This window comes from Spodoptera frugiperda, chromosome 8 (genome assembly GCF_023101765.2).
Source record: "Spodoptera frugiperda isolate SF20-4 chromosome 8, AGI-APGP_CSIRO_Sfru_2.0, whole genome shotgun sequence".
Taxonomy (NCBI): Eukaryota; Metazoa; Arthropoda; class Insecta; order Lepidoptera; family Noctuidae; genus Spodoptera; species Spodoptera frugiperda.
This window is the reverse complement of record NC_064219.1, coordinates 3,204,924-3,223,070: the sequence shown is the minus strand read 5'-3', so window position 1 is coordinate 3,223,070 and position 18,147 is coordinate 3,204,924. Positions and strand designations below refer to the sequence as shown.

Below are 18,147 nucleotides of genomic sequence, written 5' to 3'. Positions count from 1 at the left end.
TAAAAATAAAACAATGTTTATTACAAAAACTTTAATTTATTCATTACATCGAACACCATAGTAGGTATACAATAATAACACTAGTTACATGGCGAGTGTTAAAGGCGTAGACTGGTACACTATACTGTGTTCATAATAAAACAATATCGTGAGATCAAAATTATATCACAGATTAATATTAAACATTTTGTATTTATATTAAGTAAACGTAATTTATTATGGATAAAAAGCCATCATAATATGGCTATACAATGAAGAGTAGGTACCTAAGTATTGGAAATAATGACTAGAAATTAATATTATAGAGTTTTAACACAACATCTAACAACAATAAATAAACAGGCGTCCTCTATATTTACCTTAGTTTAATTAATACTATTATTTATTACCTCTTCATAAGGTCGCTTTTATACTTTTCTCAAACTAAAGCGAATTGAAACTGATTTTTTTCAAATTTGACCCATCGTCACGCCTTTTATTGCTGAAGAAGTAGGCAGAGGTGTACTTGCACATTACGGCACTTAATGCCACTGTACAATGTAGGTACCTACACCTACTTTTCCCCATTTGTGTTATAAGTCCCATGTAATAGGGGTTGAGCCTGTAGCCTGGGCACTGACTGGGCACAATTTTATTCCAGATTCCGTGCTACTACTGAGAAATTGTCGAAAAACCGTAATACTGCCCACATACATTCTGTGCAATACATTGTTCGACCTACATACATAGTTGTAAATAAATTTTCTAGTATCAGTTCACTTTAGTTTGGAAATATTGCTTTTATACTATAATACAAATATTTAAACTACATTTAACATCAAAAGATTTCATATAAAATTTTTGGCACTGTGACCTTATACACTATGTCTTTTAATTGCTATGGGACTGTGAAAAATTAATAAAGGTACATAAAAGTGGGGGCGTTGGGGCCATCACTCGCTGGGATGCCATGAGTTCGTATATTTGGCTACGTCGCCAATCGGTCTTCAAGTGAGTTCAAAATTATTATTTTTTATTGCTGCCCCTAATGTGACATAGTTCCTATATAATATGTGGGTAACAATTACCTAAGGACCCTGTCGGGCATGTTATGTTATACATCTCAATACGAACTATTCGGCGACGTCGCTGGCCACGTCGTCATAGTATCCCGGTGAGTTATGGCCCTTATAGTACAATAATAATAATTGTAGATATATATTTTGACCAGTGTAAAATACTTAGAGCTAAATATTTAGTGCTTTTATTTTACTTATTACTTAAATGTTGACACAAAACAGACAACACCTAATACCACAACGCTAAAGGAAGTACATCATTGCATTTATGGAGATTCCCTTATTGAATAATAATGACTTACTTTTATATAAATATATATTGGTTCTACAGGGCTGTTCGAATTCTACCAAAAAGTGGTTGTGCTATTTCTATGTAAGTAGGTATACTATACATAACATTGTTAAATTCTATTATTTTGTGCTGGCAAATCTTTATGCATATAATATTGTTTTTATGGCTTCACGCATATCATTAATAATATTGCCGACATACAGCTACAGAATTACAAAACAATTCATTACAGAACACTAACATTTATTTTGTCATTTTCAAAATATAATTATTTTTTGGCATCTAAATTATTATTATCTAACTCTACAGACAGACATCCAGCTAATAATTTATTTTCACAGCACTAACGTATATGTAAATTCTACAAATACATAATTGTGTAAATAACATCAATTGCTATGTATGCACTGTCAGCATTTTTTTTTAAACACAGGTATTGTGCTATGCTAATACTGTGAAAACATTGTTTAATTAAAATACAATCCGACCTGCGGACAACGTAATTGATTACCGGGGCTCCGGCTCTAAGCAGGAGAAGAAACGGGCTGATTTTTAGTCAGTAAGAGTCTGACACTCCCTCTCTCCCCGTCCAAAGCAGGAGAAGTCATTGAATAATTTTCTCCAACAGAAAAAAAATATTGCGCCAAGCTAATACTGTGACAACATTTTTAAATAAAAATACAATATGTATTGTATCTGGACTTACAGTCTTAATTTAGAATGTTTTCGTTTATATAACAAATATGTTAGACACTTAGATATAACTATTAAAACAATGTTTTGTGCTTAAGTATGTACTAATTATTATTTTATCTACTCGTTCCCACCCAGTTAACAATGACTCTCAAATCTTTATTTTAAAACATAGCATAAAGTTTCGCCCTTTAATCCTCGAAGGTAACCCTTTAGAAGAGGCTGAGCTGTACAATTACAATGTACCCACCAATTTTAACCAGTTATGTTGTCACTATGAGTCAAATGTGATAGTAAACCCAGACTTAAAATATTATATGTTCCTAATACGGGTGCTTTTCCACCAGAGATGCGTTATGTAGCTATGCTACGAAGATGTAGTAGTTAAGCTGTGAAGTTATATTATCGTTTCCACTGATACTAAGCTATGTAGCTGTGCCAAGAACGGGCAGCATGAGTATGAGTATGCGAAGTATCGACAGTAGGGACGACATCATTAGCACGCATCTTTCCATATAAAAACATAGCTTAGCTGAGTCAGTTTCCACCAGTGCTAAGCTATGTGTACCAATGAATATGATTGATGGAAGCCATACGCATCCACAGCAACGTAGCATAGCACATCTCAGCCCTTTGTCCTTTTGCCTTCTCGTTAAACTCATTTGACTATACAATTTTAGTATTATCTTGTTAAGAACAATGTAGTTATACTTTCCATTTATTGTATCTTTCCTTTCTCTATCACCTTCTTTCAACATCGTAAGTATTTACTTACATTTAGACGGAAGCTCTCTCAATGAGTTCGGGAGTGAGTGCGAGAGACACGCGGCGGTGCAGGCGATGCGGACGCTGCGGAGCCGCCAATAGGGCTCCGCCCTCACACTGCTTGTTGCCCAGGCAGTTACATGAACATACCTGGAATTTGTTCATAAAGAAATTATTTTTCAATGAAGTACATACTCTTAAGTAATGTAATATAGCGGTGTGACTAATCTACTCATCCCCCATTAGCGAATGTGTTAAACTAAGTTGAAGTTAGATACAGATTTAGGAAGAATCCATGACCCACTCTAAAACTAGACTTCATAAATGATAATTTTTAAGTATATCTGTGGGCCGATCCCGGCGGCACTGCAATGCCGGGCCGACCCGTGACGGGAGTGGAGCGAGCCCCGAACATCCCGTCGGTTTACAAAAATCAGTTTAATATACTGGTCCCTCAGTGAGGGAACTTTCAGATATTAAGCTGAAAAGAACAGATACTACACTTTGATCTTAGCCAAAAGGCCGAGAAGCGATGCCGAATTTTAGACAACCGGGGAAGGTCGTTCATTCGCGGAGAATCTTAACACCGCGATTCAGAAATGCGCGTCATCGGCACAGTGACATCTATCGGCGTAAATATGGAACTAACTCTTGGGTATAGACTAACCTCAAAATAAGACATTGAATAAACTTGTACTAACCGATGCTTGATCGTCGTGAGACCTCTGTCGGCCCATTATAGGATGTTCATCTATTGGCAGGAGAGTTCTGGAGCCATCTTTATCTTCCTCGTCGCGGGCTGCGTCTTCAGCTTGCCTAGAAACATGATATTTTGCAGATATGATACGTTTTGCTCTTACTTTTTGGTAGGATATTTCTATATTATAATTAGTTGGCATTTAATGGGGTCCATTATTGTACATACTTTACAAAGAATATTATTGTAAATCTTTAATATTTGAAACTTAAGATCATAATAATTAAACTATGCAGATGCCTAAATGTTACACGATAAAATCTCATCAATAAAATATTTGACCATGATCAAATCTACATGGACCACCTCTATACATGTCTAAAATAAACTTATCAAGGCTTTAGGCCTAAGTCTAGGCCTAATTTCCCCATTAACTATTATAATAACAAGAGACCTCTTCTTATACTCACATAGTCATGAATCGTAGCACTAGCAAGTTGATACTGGCGGCGACCACGGCCAGGCCAAACAGTATGAACACCAAGCTCAGAGCCACATACCCAGGCTTGCTGGTTAGGGCTTGATCATTCTGGAAGTAACAAAAATAATATAGGTAAGGTATTGTGTGATAACTAATTAGGCCATTAGTGTGCATGCTATGTAAGCAAACCATGTAAAGCTTTCTAGTATTTGAACACACATCTTCATATCAACAGCCTGTAAGTAGCTCTTGCTGAGCACAGGCCTCTTCTGAATAGATAAGTTAGTATAAGTTAGTTCGTAAGTTAGGAACTATAAGCCCAGGTGGAAACCTGGACTTGTAGTTCCTAACTTATAACCTTAGCCGTTTGTCTTGGAAAGTACATATAGCTTGGAAAAAGTTATATTGATGGTTGGTAGGTTTCCAAAACGTACAACCTAATTTTATAGCTTTTCTTTTTTTTTTTTGAGGGGTAAAATCATCCATTGACTTGACTAGAGGGAGTGTCAGACTCTTACTGACTAAAAACCACCCCGTTTCTACTCCTACCTTTCGAACCAGAGCCCCGGTAAACCCATTAGGTAGTCCGCAGCTCCGGATCAGGCATCAGCCCTACTGGACCCCATCTGTGGTGGTCTGATGGCTCTTTGAGGCGCGCGCGGAACGCGACGCGCCGCACGCACGGTAATTTTATAGCTTAAGCCAACATAAAGCTTACTTATAAGTATTTGAAAAAAAAAATTAAAACAGTATTACGAACCTGTAAGGCGACGTAGTCACCGAATCCGATAGTAGTTAAAGTAACAAAACAATAGTAGAAGCTATCGAAGTAGCTCCAGCCTTCGTAGCGAGAAAATACAGCAGCACCTAAAAGAAATATTGCTATTATATTTTGTTGAGGCGCTTAATTATTCTACGTTAATTTTAAAGTTAGAATTTGTATTGAATTTTATAACATAAAAATGAACAGTAAATTACTGAAAACTGCCGCCGGTGAAAAGTATTTTATTTTCTAAGTGCCTGACAATTGCATCTTAGCAAAATACCAGTCACGATTTACTTCATTCCCATCAGTAAAGTTCTCAATTACATTAGAAAACAAGTAGATAAATTACTTATTTAATACCCTTAACCGACGAGCATGTATGAAAAGACTGACGACTGTTGATGAAGCGAAAGAAGTATGTAAGATTTGTTGAAATTGGCGTTCTTTTTTTATAACAAGTATCGTAAAACATATTAAATTAACTAAAAATCACGGTTTACTCATGTAAATTAATGGAGAAAAGAAAAGTAGGCTGCGCACGCTGCTTATGATGAAGGGTCCCTCTGTCAATCGAAACTAGTAGAGCTTTTCTCCAATAATTTACGTGAGTAAACCGTGTTTTTTAGTTAATTGGCGTTCCATTGTCTCTGCTTACACCCATGGGTGACAGGCGTGAAGTTATATACGTATACACATACACACAACGTCACGCCTTTTATCCCCGAAAGGGTAGGCAGAGGTGCACATTAAGGCACGTAGTGCCGCTATACAATGTATACCCACTTTTCACCATTTGTGTTACAAGTCCCATGTAATAGGTGGTGAGCCTATTGCCATATACCGAACACAATTCCAGACTCCGTGCTACTACTGAGAAATTTTCGAAAAACCAAAAAAAGCTTAGCAATACTTTGCCCGACCCGGGAATCGAACCCGAATCGAAGTTATGTATATTAAGTAAATAAATTACCTGTAGTTATAATAATGGACGAGAGCATTCCAGTAGCGAACATAAGATTCATCTCAGTTGCTTCCGTAGTGTTACATCGGAGGTAGCACTTAGCTCGCCGTATCACGACCGATGCGAACTTGTTCAGACGTTCACCTATACTCTGGAACATCACCAGGCCTAGAGGTATTCCCACCTGGAATGTAAGTGGTTATTATAGTTAGTTTTGTATTGGTATGGAAATGGGGAAGATGAGCAGGGTGGAATCTGGAATCAATAATGAGACTTCTTTATACATACTGTCACAGTTATAAATTCTTAAAGGTATGCATTAGAAGTAGTCAATGTTTTCTTTGTGTGTCACTGATACTTTTGTAGCACTGAGGAAATACCGAAATAGGAACTTAAACATATTTATATTTCTAGGCAAGAAATAGTTTTTTCATACTTTGCCCCACATTAGTATTTTCTCCTGTGTTGTGAGTGTGTTTACAAACATAAAATTTCACATACAAATGATACCCAGACCCGGAACAACAATCTGTGGATCAAACAGAGTTGTTCTATGCTGGAACATAACCTGCGACGAGAAATGATAAAAAGAAAGTTCACTTTTATAAGTGTAAGTTGTAAACTAGGTGTTTCAGCAATAGTGATGATAATATTAAAAACCATTAATTTACCCTTGTTTACTCCTAAGAAATATTCAACAAATGTCTTACCATTGCATAAGCCATACAAAACGCTTTCCCTCCATAAGTGACAGGTGTAGAGTGCCCGTAACCAATCATAGCCAGTACTACGGTTGCAAAATAGAAAGCTCCGGCAAACTTCCACTGCGGTCCGGCTTTGTGTGGCTTGTTCTCGATGATAACTATCTCAATCATGTGGTAGTCTTCTGGTGTTATGTTATATCTACGTATTAAACCGTTTCTCATGTCTGGAAAATAGATTTAAAATTGTTATTATTTTTTAATTAATGTGTAACTTAGTGTAAATAAGTTATAATGTGTAAATAATACATAATAAAATAGGCTGGTTAGTTGCAGGGCGCTTCCCTGGAAAGTCATAGGTGGAGGCTTACGTCCAACAGTGGACTTCTTGTGGCTTTTCTTGTAATGATGATGAATTAATATGTAGAGTAGATTTATGGTCACAAAATATATTGTCTTACAGATCTTCACATTAATCAGTTGGATTTTAATACATTTCAAAGAATTTAAAGTATGGACTTGGTCATTTACTTGTAATATTGTGACGGGATATGAATAGCTAAGTTAATTTTGCAAGGTGTAAGTATTTAAAAATTGGTATTGATAGACTGATATAAACTAGTCTGCTCTATTATATTGAGACTACAACTAATAAAACTTATAAAAGGAATATAAAGGTTTTATTTTTAGAACAATCATGTCCTCTTTTCCTCCAATTATGTTGAGTTATATATTACTATTCCAATTAGATTCTAGCAAGATAATTATTAAGAATATTCCTGTTCAAATTAGAAATGTTTTAGTGTGCTTACCAGACAGTACTTCCCATCGTTTACTTTCAGTTTCGGACTCCAAAGCATCGAAAACTGCGGCACCGATCAACAAATATGTAAATGTGCAGACCACGAGGGATAGTGTGCGGACGTTTTGGCGCTTCATTATCACAACAAATAATTTCCAATCGCTCACAAAAAATTAAATCATTCAGGCTCACACCATGTTCTGAAAATGGAAAAATTATGTGTTAAAAATAGTTTTTTGTTGTAGAGGTGGATGTTTAGTGTAAGGCACAAATGGTTTTTAGCTGCTTTTCATACATAAATCGCGAAATAATATGATATTTTTACGTAAAATACTTAGCAAATTAGCAACATTTTGTATTTTAAAGATACTCACGTTTTATACGGCACTTATCACTAAATTAAAGCATTGAAACACCTTGACTTTTCTTAAATAATTATAAGGCATTCAAAATAGAAATTAATACAATAAAATAAAGCATTCATACAAAATATTTTATTACTATAAGGTAAAATGTTTCAGTCAATAATTTGAACAACAGTGTTTTGTAATATTTATGTACACTTCCTTATTTGTAAACAAGAGTTGAATAGTGCATGGTGTTGTGAAAGCAATGTATAACGAAGTTTAGCGTTTCAGCCTTTTGTCATTTCGAGATTTCAGACATTATTCTTTTCAGTGTGTTCCGGAGATTTCAGTCATTTCCGGGGATTATGTGCTTAGAAGGTAATTCGCCAAAAGTTTTGCAAACGATAAAATATTTTTATATGTTTATGATGATAAAATATTATTTCATTATTAATTGAATCAATTTGAATTATAGTTTCTCTTAACAATGAAGATGGTTTGATTTCGATTTATTTTAATCAGTCTGCGTAGAACGAATCGCTGCTGTCATACGTCAAAGTGACAAGAGTTTGTCAACGCGTCATTTTGACATTTCCTACGATTTCTTCTCGTGTGGGTTTGTTCGGCGAGTGCATGCGACTACTCTCGAAATAAATACTATTACTGTAAAACAAGTGCAAAAATTGCTTTGAAATGAAAGTTGCGTGCAATAAATCCAACCCACCGCTAGGTAAAGTGCAATGTTTCATACATATTTCATCAAATTGCATCAGCTGAGTGAACTAGGTTTAAAATAGACTTTAACTTCACTTTTACAGGTGGTTTGCTCGCTGTGGAGTTCTACAAGTCCTCGGCGAAACAGGTGGAAGTGACGTGGGATGGAGATTCGTATGTGGTTTTGCCGAATTCATCTAAAAAGGTGCCATATGCTACCAGTAATGATCTGATAAGAATACTGGAAAATGCTTTCAACAAAGCCGCTGAGCCTCTTCAGAGGGTTACCATGAACCACTGGCTTTCGTTCAGCTTAATCTTGGAGGATGAGATCCCCAAATCCATTGAATATTTGGACAAAACTCTTGGGCCCTTAACCTATTTGGTGGGAGAATCTTTATCAGTATCTGACTTGGCAGTCTTTAGTGTTTTGTATGGTAAGTGTCATTATCTAAACACTAGCTGTATAGCTGTCAATCGTTATCTTTTTATGATCTCAATAAAACATTTTGTTTATGAATTTAGAACTTTATTTTTAGTCTAGTAACCTCCAAAGAATCATGTGTGCAACCACCCTTATAAATTAAAGTACACCATGTATAGTCATTTCTCATTTATCGTTTATTTAGGGAACTGTGAGTAAAGTTCCTTAAGAAAAGGATAGTCCTCCGACCAGGCGAAGTGATAATGCCTGCCAGACTTTCTGCCCGACTGTTTTTTGTTGGGAGTTTGGGTGACTTTTGTCATGTATTGCTACAGTTAATAATAAAATATTACAGGATCAGCCAGGTTTAAAGATGTGTCGAAGAAAAACCCTCCTAAAAATATTATTCGCTGGATGAAGCTGATTGAGGCACAGCCATGTGTTGCTACAGTACTGAAAGAACTGCCTGCTGAGGCCCTGAGTAACATCAGCAAGGCTTCTTCAAGGTTTGTAGTACATTTTATTACTATACAAAGTAATATATATGGTTATATGGTTTATTTATATTTTTTATTATGATAGAAGGTTCATAGCCATTAAATTACATAATAATAATGCTCTATTGCTAGAGTATAAATTAGGACAATCTTATTGGTATATTATTAGCAAAAATGTTGCATAATATTTATATTATTATCCTAATGGAATCAACTATTCCTTAACCAACCTTTATGATGCAATTATTACCTAAATATTTTGTAATAATTTCATCATCATCAGCCTATTCTCGTCCACTGCTGGACATAAGTTTCCCCAATGTCACGCCACTAAGGTCAATCTTATGCTCTATTTGTTTTGGTAAATCCTCAATTCATTTGAAATATGATTAAATGAATGTAAAGTAAATTTTAAATTGATTTTTAGTCATTTATGTAGTTAAAATGTAAATAATTATTTATTAAAATCCGCATCTGCAATCACATCACATCCGCATCGATTCCGCAACTGCGGATGAACTTGATGTCTAAATTTTTGCATCCGTACCAACCCTGCTTCTTAGGCCTTCAAGCAAGTTCTGAGTAAATGAGAAATTATGATGAAACATTACTCAACTTATTTAACATGACTGTGATGGCAAGAATGTTATTGTTTTACTTCCTCATATTACTTTCTGACTAGGAAATAAAGTTTAGAAAAATAATTATTTTACACAATTGTTTTGATTTGAAGAAAATATAGGAAACTAGTTTTTTATAGTATTTTGTAAAAGATAAGTCACTGTCTAACTCCCATTTAATTAAAATTACAATTAAATAGTTAAATCTATTTGTAATTAAAATGGATTTATTTTCCGTTAAAATGTTAATATAAGTCATACAAGGTTAAAAAAACAAAACATGTTTTATATTTCAGGAAATCTCCAGCAGCCAATGAGGGTGGTTCAGGTCGCCAACAGGAGGGCAAGTTTGTCGAATTGCCGCACGCCGAGATGGGCAAAGTGGTCGTGAGGTTCCCACCTGAAGCTTCAGGGTAAGTGGCTCCTATATAAAATATTTAAATAGTATATAATAACTACACAAAATATTAAAGGTGTTAGGTGTTCAGCACTAAAGTCTGCATTGACTGGGTGATTAGTTGCGGCGCGACCTTGAATCCCGCAAGGACTTTGTGTGTTTCTTTCTTTGTGTGTTCCACAAATAGTTTTTCTGGGTCTGGTTGGGATATGAATGTAAACATACCCATCACACAGGAGAAAATTTTAGTTTGGGGCAACATTTACAACGTAAGGTCACGCCTTTCATCCCTGAATTGGTAGGCAGAGATGCACATTACGGCACGTAATGCCACTGTACACCTACTTTTGACTTTTGACCATTTGTGTTATAAATCCCATGTAATAGGGGGTGAGCCTATTGCCATATTGTATTGAGCACAATTCCAGACTCCGAACTACTACCGAAATTTTGAAAAAGCGAAAAAAGCCCAGTAATACTTTGCCCGACCCAACGGCACTTGCGACAACTCGATCAGCGAGGCAGTATTTAATAAAAAAATTAATAATATTTTCTAGTTTCCTCCACATTGGTCACGCGAAGGCCGCACTCTTGAACCAGTACTACCAGCAGGCGTTCCAGGGCAAACTCATCATGAGGTTCGACGACACCAACCCTGCTAAGGAGAATGCCGAGTATGAGAAGGTAATTTGCGTAATTCACTTCATTTATATTTGTTCGTTATACCTAGAACCTATTCTAGGTCCAATCTTGATTTCTAAGTACGAAACAACATCACGTACTTATTTGCCACAGGTAGGCCGAGGGACTATATTGTTATACAATAGAGTAGATGACTAATTTTTATTTGAATATCCGTTTTGTAGATTACTTTTTAACATTAGACACACACGTATTTTTTATTTTCTTATGGAAACAAATACTTTCGAAGATATATTGATTTGAAATATTGCTTGACGTCAACACTAGATGCATTTTGTACGTAGAAATGACGTATTTGTTCCCACTCCTAAATTTTGATTCGTTTTATCTATGTATTGTTATTTTATATGACAAAAAAAATGTGTGTAATATTTTTACCATTACCTCATTGACGGAGTAAATAGATTTTAATTTTCATACCTATTATGAGGCAGCTGTACAAACAAAATAATTGGGCAACCAGCACTACATAGCTAACTAGGAGTTGCAACTCGTATATTGTAAATTACTAGGTGTTATATTGCAGCCACAGAAACAATAATTTATGATGTCGTCCCATTGAGGGAGACAAACCTGCTTCTTTGGCCAAAATGCATTTTAACAATTTATTATTTTGACCCTTATGCCTCTAGGAATAGAAACTGTAAAGCACCACCAACTACAATAATTTACCTTTAACATTATATTTCTCAACAATATAAAAACAAGTCGGGTTTTCCTTCCTGACGCTATAACTCCAGAACGCTTGAACCGATTTCTACGGGTTTAGATTCTTTGTAAAGGTCTCGGGCTTCGTGAAGTACAGTAAAGAAAATTCAGGAAAAATTCAAGAGAAAAGCCGGAAATCATTATTGTCAATCATTGGTGGCGATATGGAGTTCGGCGGGTTTGCTAGTTTCTCAATAATAATTACGCTCATTTCCCCTCCAGGTAATCTTAGAAGACGTAGAGATGTTAGAAATCAAGCCGGACCTGTTCACCCACACGTCGCAGTACTTCGACCTGATGCTGGACTACTGCGTGAACCTCATCAAGGAGGGCAAGGCGTTCGTCGACGACACCCCCGCCGAGCAGATGAAGAACGAGAGAGAACAGAAGATTGATAGCAAGAATAGGAATAATTGTGAGTTTTTACTTATTTTATGACTAGATGATGCCCGCGGCTGCGTTCGTGTGGATTACGGATTTTGTGACTAATTTACGAAATAAAATGCGAGTCTCTAACACTTACCACATAAATTTGCTTTTTTAGGGAGTTATAAAATTAAATATTATGTTTGAATAATAAGGATGTATTATATATCAAGGATAGTTTCAGTGTGAGCAAAGTGCGTCTCATGATGACTGTTGCTCTGTGACTCGAAACTAGTAGAGCTTTTCTCCATTAATATACGTAAGTAAACCGTTTTATTTTTGTTAATTTTGTATGTCTCACGATAGTTACTATAAAAATATGTATCTTACTACTTATGTTGTTAAACTTCTCATTCTGCATCCTATAAGAAAAACATAACAAGTCTATTATGTTATAATAATCGTTTTAACTAACCAATCTTCACTTTCCAGCTGTAGAAAAGAACCTACAACTCTGGGAGGAGATGAAGAAAGCCAGCGATATCGGAGTGCAGTGCTGTGTGAGAGCCAAGATCGACATGCAGTCCCCCAACGGATGCATGCGAGACCCCACCATATACCGCTGCAAGCCTGAAGTGCATCCTCGGACGGGGACACAGTACAAGTAAGTTATTTATGTATGAATTTTAGGATGATAATAATATAATATATCTATCGGTCGATTGTGATCACGATAACCAGTCTGTCTAACTAGAATAGCCTACTCGGGGATTGGAAAATTAGGATTCCATTAAAAAAAAATGTAATGCTCATGATCATAGGCCCCGTAAGTGTAGTTTCAACTTGAAACTAATCGAGTAAACTCGTCAATCAGCATATTATTTATTTTACACACACAACAAATTCTCCGGTAACTTCACTCACATTACAAAACACAACGCAAGCGTTGTTTCACGTCGATTTTCTGTGAGGCTGTGGTATTACTCCGGTCGAGCCGGCCCATTCGTGCCGAAGCATGGCTCTACCACACTTTTCAGATATCATTGATGTAGTATAGATAGGTACAATATTTTTTATAATATTTTTTCTGTATGTATAACTACTATTTATTTACCCTTTTTCTTTATTTTGATTTGCAGAGTATACCCTACATATGACTTCGCGTGTCCAATAGTGGACTCCATTGAGGGTGTGACGCACGTGCTCCGTACGATGGAGTACCACGACCGCGACCCACAGTTCTACTGGTTCATTGATGCACTGGGCATTAGGAAGCCTTACATCTGGGAGTATAGCCGGTAAACATAATATACAAATTTTTATGTACTGTGTTTTTGTGGGATAACCTGGTAAACGAGTAGATGGATCACCTGGTGGTAAGCAATCGCCGCCGCTCATGAATACTCGAAACACCAGAGGCGTTACAAGTGCATTGCCGGCTTTTCGGGAGAAGGAATTTAAGGGTGGTTGAAGTCGGGAATCGGGGATCGGGAAGGGGAGAATTGGGCCATAATATATCTCTGTTCCAAATTTTATCGCGATCCCTTTAATCGTTTTTGCGTGAAAGAATAATAAACATCCATATGCACATTTCGCATTTATAATATTAGTAGAACGTACTAAACTAACTTAAAAAATCACGGTTTACTCACATATATTAATCGAGAAAAGCTCTACTATTTTCGAGTCACAGGGGGACTCTTCATCATGGCGACATCGTGCAGCCTACTAATAGAGCTTTACTCAATTATTATTATACGTGATTAATAAACCGTAACTTTTTAGTTAATATTAGTAGAATAAAACAGCAGTATGTTTGATCTAATACATTTATTTATTTGCGTACAGATTGAGTATGACAAACACAGTTTTGTCCAAGAGGAAACTGACATGGTTCGTCAATGAGGGACTCGTCGACGGATGGTAAGCATTTTGTTATTATATTATCTAATTATTAAGTATATTACGTTTATTAAAAATAGTTATATTGTACTACAGTAGACCCCCGATAATAGGGGTGACGGGGTATGAAAATTAAACATCTATTTAGTCTGTCAGTTAGGTAATGGAACAATATTAGACACGTATTTTTTTTTGTCGTATAAGATAATAATACTTAGATAAAACGAAACAATGATAAATATATGTATACATATAGAATATACATAGAACTCAATATACCTTCGAATGTATTTGTTTCCGTAAGAAAAAAAAATATGTGTCTATACTATACGGGGTCTTAGGCAGTGCTTTATAATTAGACAAATTCGATGGGCCAACACTGCCCTATAGAATGCTAGTCGCATTACCGGGGGTCCACTGTACTTACTTACAGTTTTGTCAAAAATATACAAATATCACACTTCCTTTGAAAACAATAGTATTTTGAGCACATAAAACGTACAACAAAGTTTTTAATTTTAAATCATTGTGGTAAATTTTATTATAATAATAAAAAACAACAATGCATAAATTCCAAAACGAATGTATTTCAAAGATAGTAGGCGGTGTTGTTTTGAGTAATTGCTTAAATTAAAGGATAGATTTTTATTAAATTAATAACAATACATTTTGACAAAAGTCGTAAGTATAAAAATGACGTAAAATACATCAGAATGTCTGAAGAATTTGTGAGGTAAAGGTTTCCTTTGGTAAACTGTTATAAAAACTAAACAGAGATCGTTAAAGCTGCGGGAATTCGACAGTACATCAAAAATATACAAACAAACATCACTTAGACTAAATATTTGATTAATATAGACATCCAAAAAGATAAAATTGTTATTGTGATTACACATAGTAATAAATACTCGTATACGCATTATATGTATAAGGCCATTCCTTTAGTTTCAGCCTTTTAAGGCTTAATTCTTTTTCTAACCAACTTTTAAACGGTTGATTATTTGTCTATTTAGTCATAGTTTTTACCAGTACCCTTGGTATGAGTTTGCTTTACGTTGAACTAGAACGAAAGCACGTTCGCCGCTCTGATTGGCGGCGTGACTGAACCAACCAATCAGAGCGCCGAACATGCTCTCGTTTCAATCTAAATTCATTAATTAGATATGCTTCAAGAAAAGTTGATTAGAAAAAAATATCTTTCTCACAACCGCTTCCTCCCAACAAACCATCACAAACTTCCAAACCTTGGCACTTTTTACATAATACCTACTTAAATATTAAGATCACACCAAGAGTAAATGCATTAAATAACACTACAAATGCTTACTCACCGATTTCATCAGCAGGACAAACAAATAACTACGAGGGACATACACCAAAATACAATAGGCGACGTGACTAAAACCTACGCAAACGCCATCTACTTGTGGCAAAAATTGTTACGTCAGAACACATTTTCTTTTGGTGGGAATATAATCAATGACTTCACTTAAATAAAAGCCTTTTAATTTTGATTTACGCGTTAATATGATAGTTTTGATGTGTAAATAGGATGCATTTTAACATTTATAACATTGATTATATACACAGATATGTATAATATTACCGATATCGCCTAGGAAACATAACAACACTAACAAAAACAGAATTGAGTATAATTATAGTTACCTATGATGATAATTACATTATATTAAATCATGAGTGTGCATCAATATATGCGCATAATTTGTAATGTTATGAGATCATTATAAGCATAATTCGTTTACGTATAAAAATAGGCTAGACTCTTGCTAGTCAAATTCAATATTATTTTTCGAAACGTCAAAAACTATATTCTTTATGAATTTTGTATGAAATACTGCGGTATGACGACATCAGATTTTTACGTCAAATATATGTAGAATATCTATATGTAGAAAATTTTCCAGTAAAAATCTTTAATTGAGCGCTCAAAATCCGTTGAATTATTAAAAATAATAGAATAAAAATTTTGTATAGTTTTGTGAGATTGTTAAAAGGTTTTTCAACACCATATTAGAAAAACAAGCTAATATAGACGTACGGTTGTTGCTATAAGGTCTTCTTTTCCACCACCAGGGATGATCCTCGCATGCCCACCGTCCGAGGAGTGCTCCGTCGCGGTATGACAGTGGAAGGTCTGAGGCAGTTCATCACGGCGCAGGGCTCCAGTCGGTCCGTGGTCTTCATGGAGTGGGACAAGATTTGGGCTATAAATAAAAAGGTTTGTTATTTAATTACTTGTCTGTTTTTTGTATGACAAATTTAAAAATAAATATGTTTTTATTAGAATGTGACATTTTATGTATTGAATTTGAATTAACTCTTTATCTTTTCTCTTTCTCTTTCTCTATTACTCACTCTCTATTTCTCTCTGTCTCTCTCTCTCACACACATCATTATACCTAATGCGCTCTAACAAGGTGCGGCTGACAGATGCCAGTATGACGTTGACGTCTCTCTTTAGGGATGGACATTAGAAAAATATTTTTTTATCGCTATCGATACTCGCAGCATACATTTAATTCTCTTGAATTTTTTTATTAAATGTGTGTGTTATTTAGTTGTGCAGTCTAACTACGTGTATATACTTGTCAAAATAAATATTTTATGACCGAGCCCTGAGGTGTTTCAGAGTTACAGTTTTACAGAACCGTGAAGAAAAAAAGGATATATTAGTTTGTATATGTTGGAATAGTACCACCACGCATTATCAATGGCGCCGGAAATGTCTAGAAAAATGCCTACTACATATTTCTGCTCAGATAATGTCACTGTGGTTTGGGCAGAGAGAGCCGCGTCTACAGTGGATTTACCCACATAATTAAAGGTTTTTTAAGAATGATAATTGAACGACGCACGATTTTCGTTTTTTATTCTAAAAAAACATCGACTACCTATCCATCGTAGCCGTACATCCCATCACTAAACACGACTATGGCTTTACGTTATACGCATAACACTTTACTTTATTTTTCATTTCATTAGATTTTAATTGAATACTAGAACATTCCGGTTGGTTTTAATTTAATTAACTACGCATCCGAATGATTTAACATAAGACGAATGTGATACAGCTAAAATATTAAGGCATAATTTTTAAATCGCAGCAACTTTCAAGAGTGATACGAAACGTTACTGAATCTGTCAGCCGCACCTTGTTAGAGCGCATTAGGTATAATTAATAAATGTTCTTTTCAGGTGATTGACCCAATCGCGCCACGTTACACTACCCTAGAAACGAACCCAGTGCCTGTGAACCTTAAAGGTGTATCAGAGAGCACACTGAACGTAGCTCTGCACCCTAAGAACCCTGATGTAGGGTCCAAGACCGTACATGTGGCTGGTAGACTGCTCATCGACCAAGTCGATGCGAAGACGTTGAAGGAAGGGGAAAATGCCACGTTCATCAATTATGGAAACATTATGATTGATAAAATTCACAAGTAAGTGTTGCTTTTCACTAAATTAAAGTTATTTCAGTTAGGACATAAGTGCTGAAAACGTTCTTCTCTATGGGAATGGAATAGGTGGACACTAAAGTCAAAATTTAAGTTAAGTTAAAAACTCAAATCTTTTGTATAAACAGTCACTCCAAACTCAGCTCTACTTAAACGGAATAAGATTGAAAATCTAATAAACTTTTTACTCGCTAACGTTTTTATGAAACAAAACAAGCAAACATACTATCCAATCAACAGGGCAGCAGACGGCACCGTGACCAGTATAGATGCGACCCCTAATCTGGACAACAAGGACTACAAGAAGACGCTCAAGTTAACCTGGTTGGCTGACACACCCAAGTCACCAACCGTCGAAGTGTACTGTGTGTACTTCGACCATATTATATCGAAACCACTGCTGGGCAAGGACGAAGATTTCAAACAGTACATTGGACATAAGACCAGGGTAAGTACTAAGTACGCAATAATTAAAAAAAAATGTTTGATTGTAACTTAAAAGTAGATGGCACCACTGTAGCTTGTCCCTTTTTAGATTTGTTTGGGTGTTAGTAGTATGTTAGTATTGACCGACTTGTAAAAGTGCTCTTTTGTAGCCTATTTATAAAAATAAATTAACTATTTTACTGTTTCGCTATTAATATTTGATTTTATAGAATCAGTGCGTGATAATTTGGTTTTGTCTAAAGTGTGTAATCTTGAAAAACTGTAGCAAAACTACAGTTTGAGGAATCCTAATATGATGGCGTGTATAACTAAAGAAAAAGGATATATT

At 35.5% G+C, this 18,147-nt stretch overlaps 2 protein-coding genes and 1 non-coding gene across 17 annotated transcripts in view; 1 reads left to right on the top strand and 2 right to left on the bottom strand.

Moving 5' to 3' along the window:
• Positions 1 to 16: 16 nt before the first annotated feature.
• On the bottom strand, positions 17 to 7,802 carry LOC118275386 (potassium channel subfamily K member 9). The gene is made up of 8 exons (XM_050695540.1): positions 7,591 to 7,802; positions 7,227 to 7,416; positions 6,424 to 6,641; positions 5,723 to 5,897; positions 4,747 to 4,853; positions 3,976 to 4,094; positions 3,510 to 3,624; positions 17 to 2,958 (listed from the first exon to the last, which is right to left on the bottom strand). The coding sequence occupies exons 2-8, from the start codon at positions 7,351 to 7,353 to the stop codon at positions 2,821 to 2,823; spliced, it is 999 nt and encodes a 332-aa protein (XP_050551497.1). The 5' UTR covers positions 7,354 to 7,416; positions 7,591 to 7,802; the 3' UTR covers positions 17 to 2,820.
• On the bottom strand, positions 3,150 to 3,342 carry LOC118275949 (U2 spliceosomal RNA). The gene has a single exon (XR_004783635.1). It is a non-coding gene; the product is annotated as a U2 spliceosomal RNA (small nuclear RNA).
• Positions 7,803 to 8,126: 324 nt separating the features above from the next.
• Positions 8,127 to 18,147, top strand: part of LOC118275379 (bifunctional glutamate/proline--tRNA ligase) — a 30,224-nt gene continuing 20,203 nt past the window's right edge. For 8 of the 15 annotated variants that reach the window (XM_050695527.1, XM_050695528.1, XM_050695524.1 and 5 more), the window contains exons 1-12: positions 8,127 to 8,293; positions 8,382 to 8,714; positions 9,057 to 9,207; positions 10,115 to 10,231; positions 10,773 to 10,899; positions 11,848 to 12,040; positions 12,484 to 12,655; positions 13,131 to 13,289; positions 13,840 to 13,914; positions 15,991 to 16,135; positions 17,113 to 17,357; positions 17,613 to 17,820. In XM_050695527.1, the coding sequence (XP_050551484.1) occupies positions 8,257 to 8,293; positions 8,382 to 8,714; positions 9,057 to 9,207; positions 10,115 to 10,231; positions 10,773 to 10,899; positions 11,848 to 12,040; positions 12,484 to 12,655; positions 13,131 to 13,289; positions 13,840 to 13,914; positions 15,991 to 16,135; positions 17,113 to 17,357; positions 17,613 to 17,820 (1,962 nt within the window). In that variant the 5' untranslated portion in view covers positions 8,127 to 8,256. The remainder of the gene's footprint in view (positions 8,294 to 8,381; positions 8,715 to 9,056; positions 9,208 to 10,114; positions 10,232 to 10,772; positions 10,900 to 11,847; positions 12,041 to 12,483; positions 12,656 to 13,130; positions 13,290 to 13,839; positions 13,915 to 15,990; positions 16,136 to 17,112; positions 17,358 to 17,612; positions 17,821 to 18,147) is intronic. The other 7 variants (XM_050695535.1, XM_050695533.1, XM_050695534.1 and 4 more) reach the window with 1 other exon arrangement.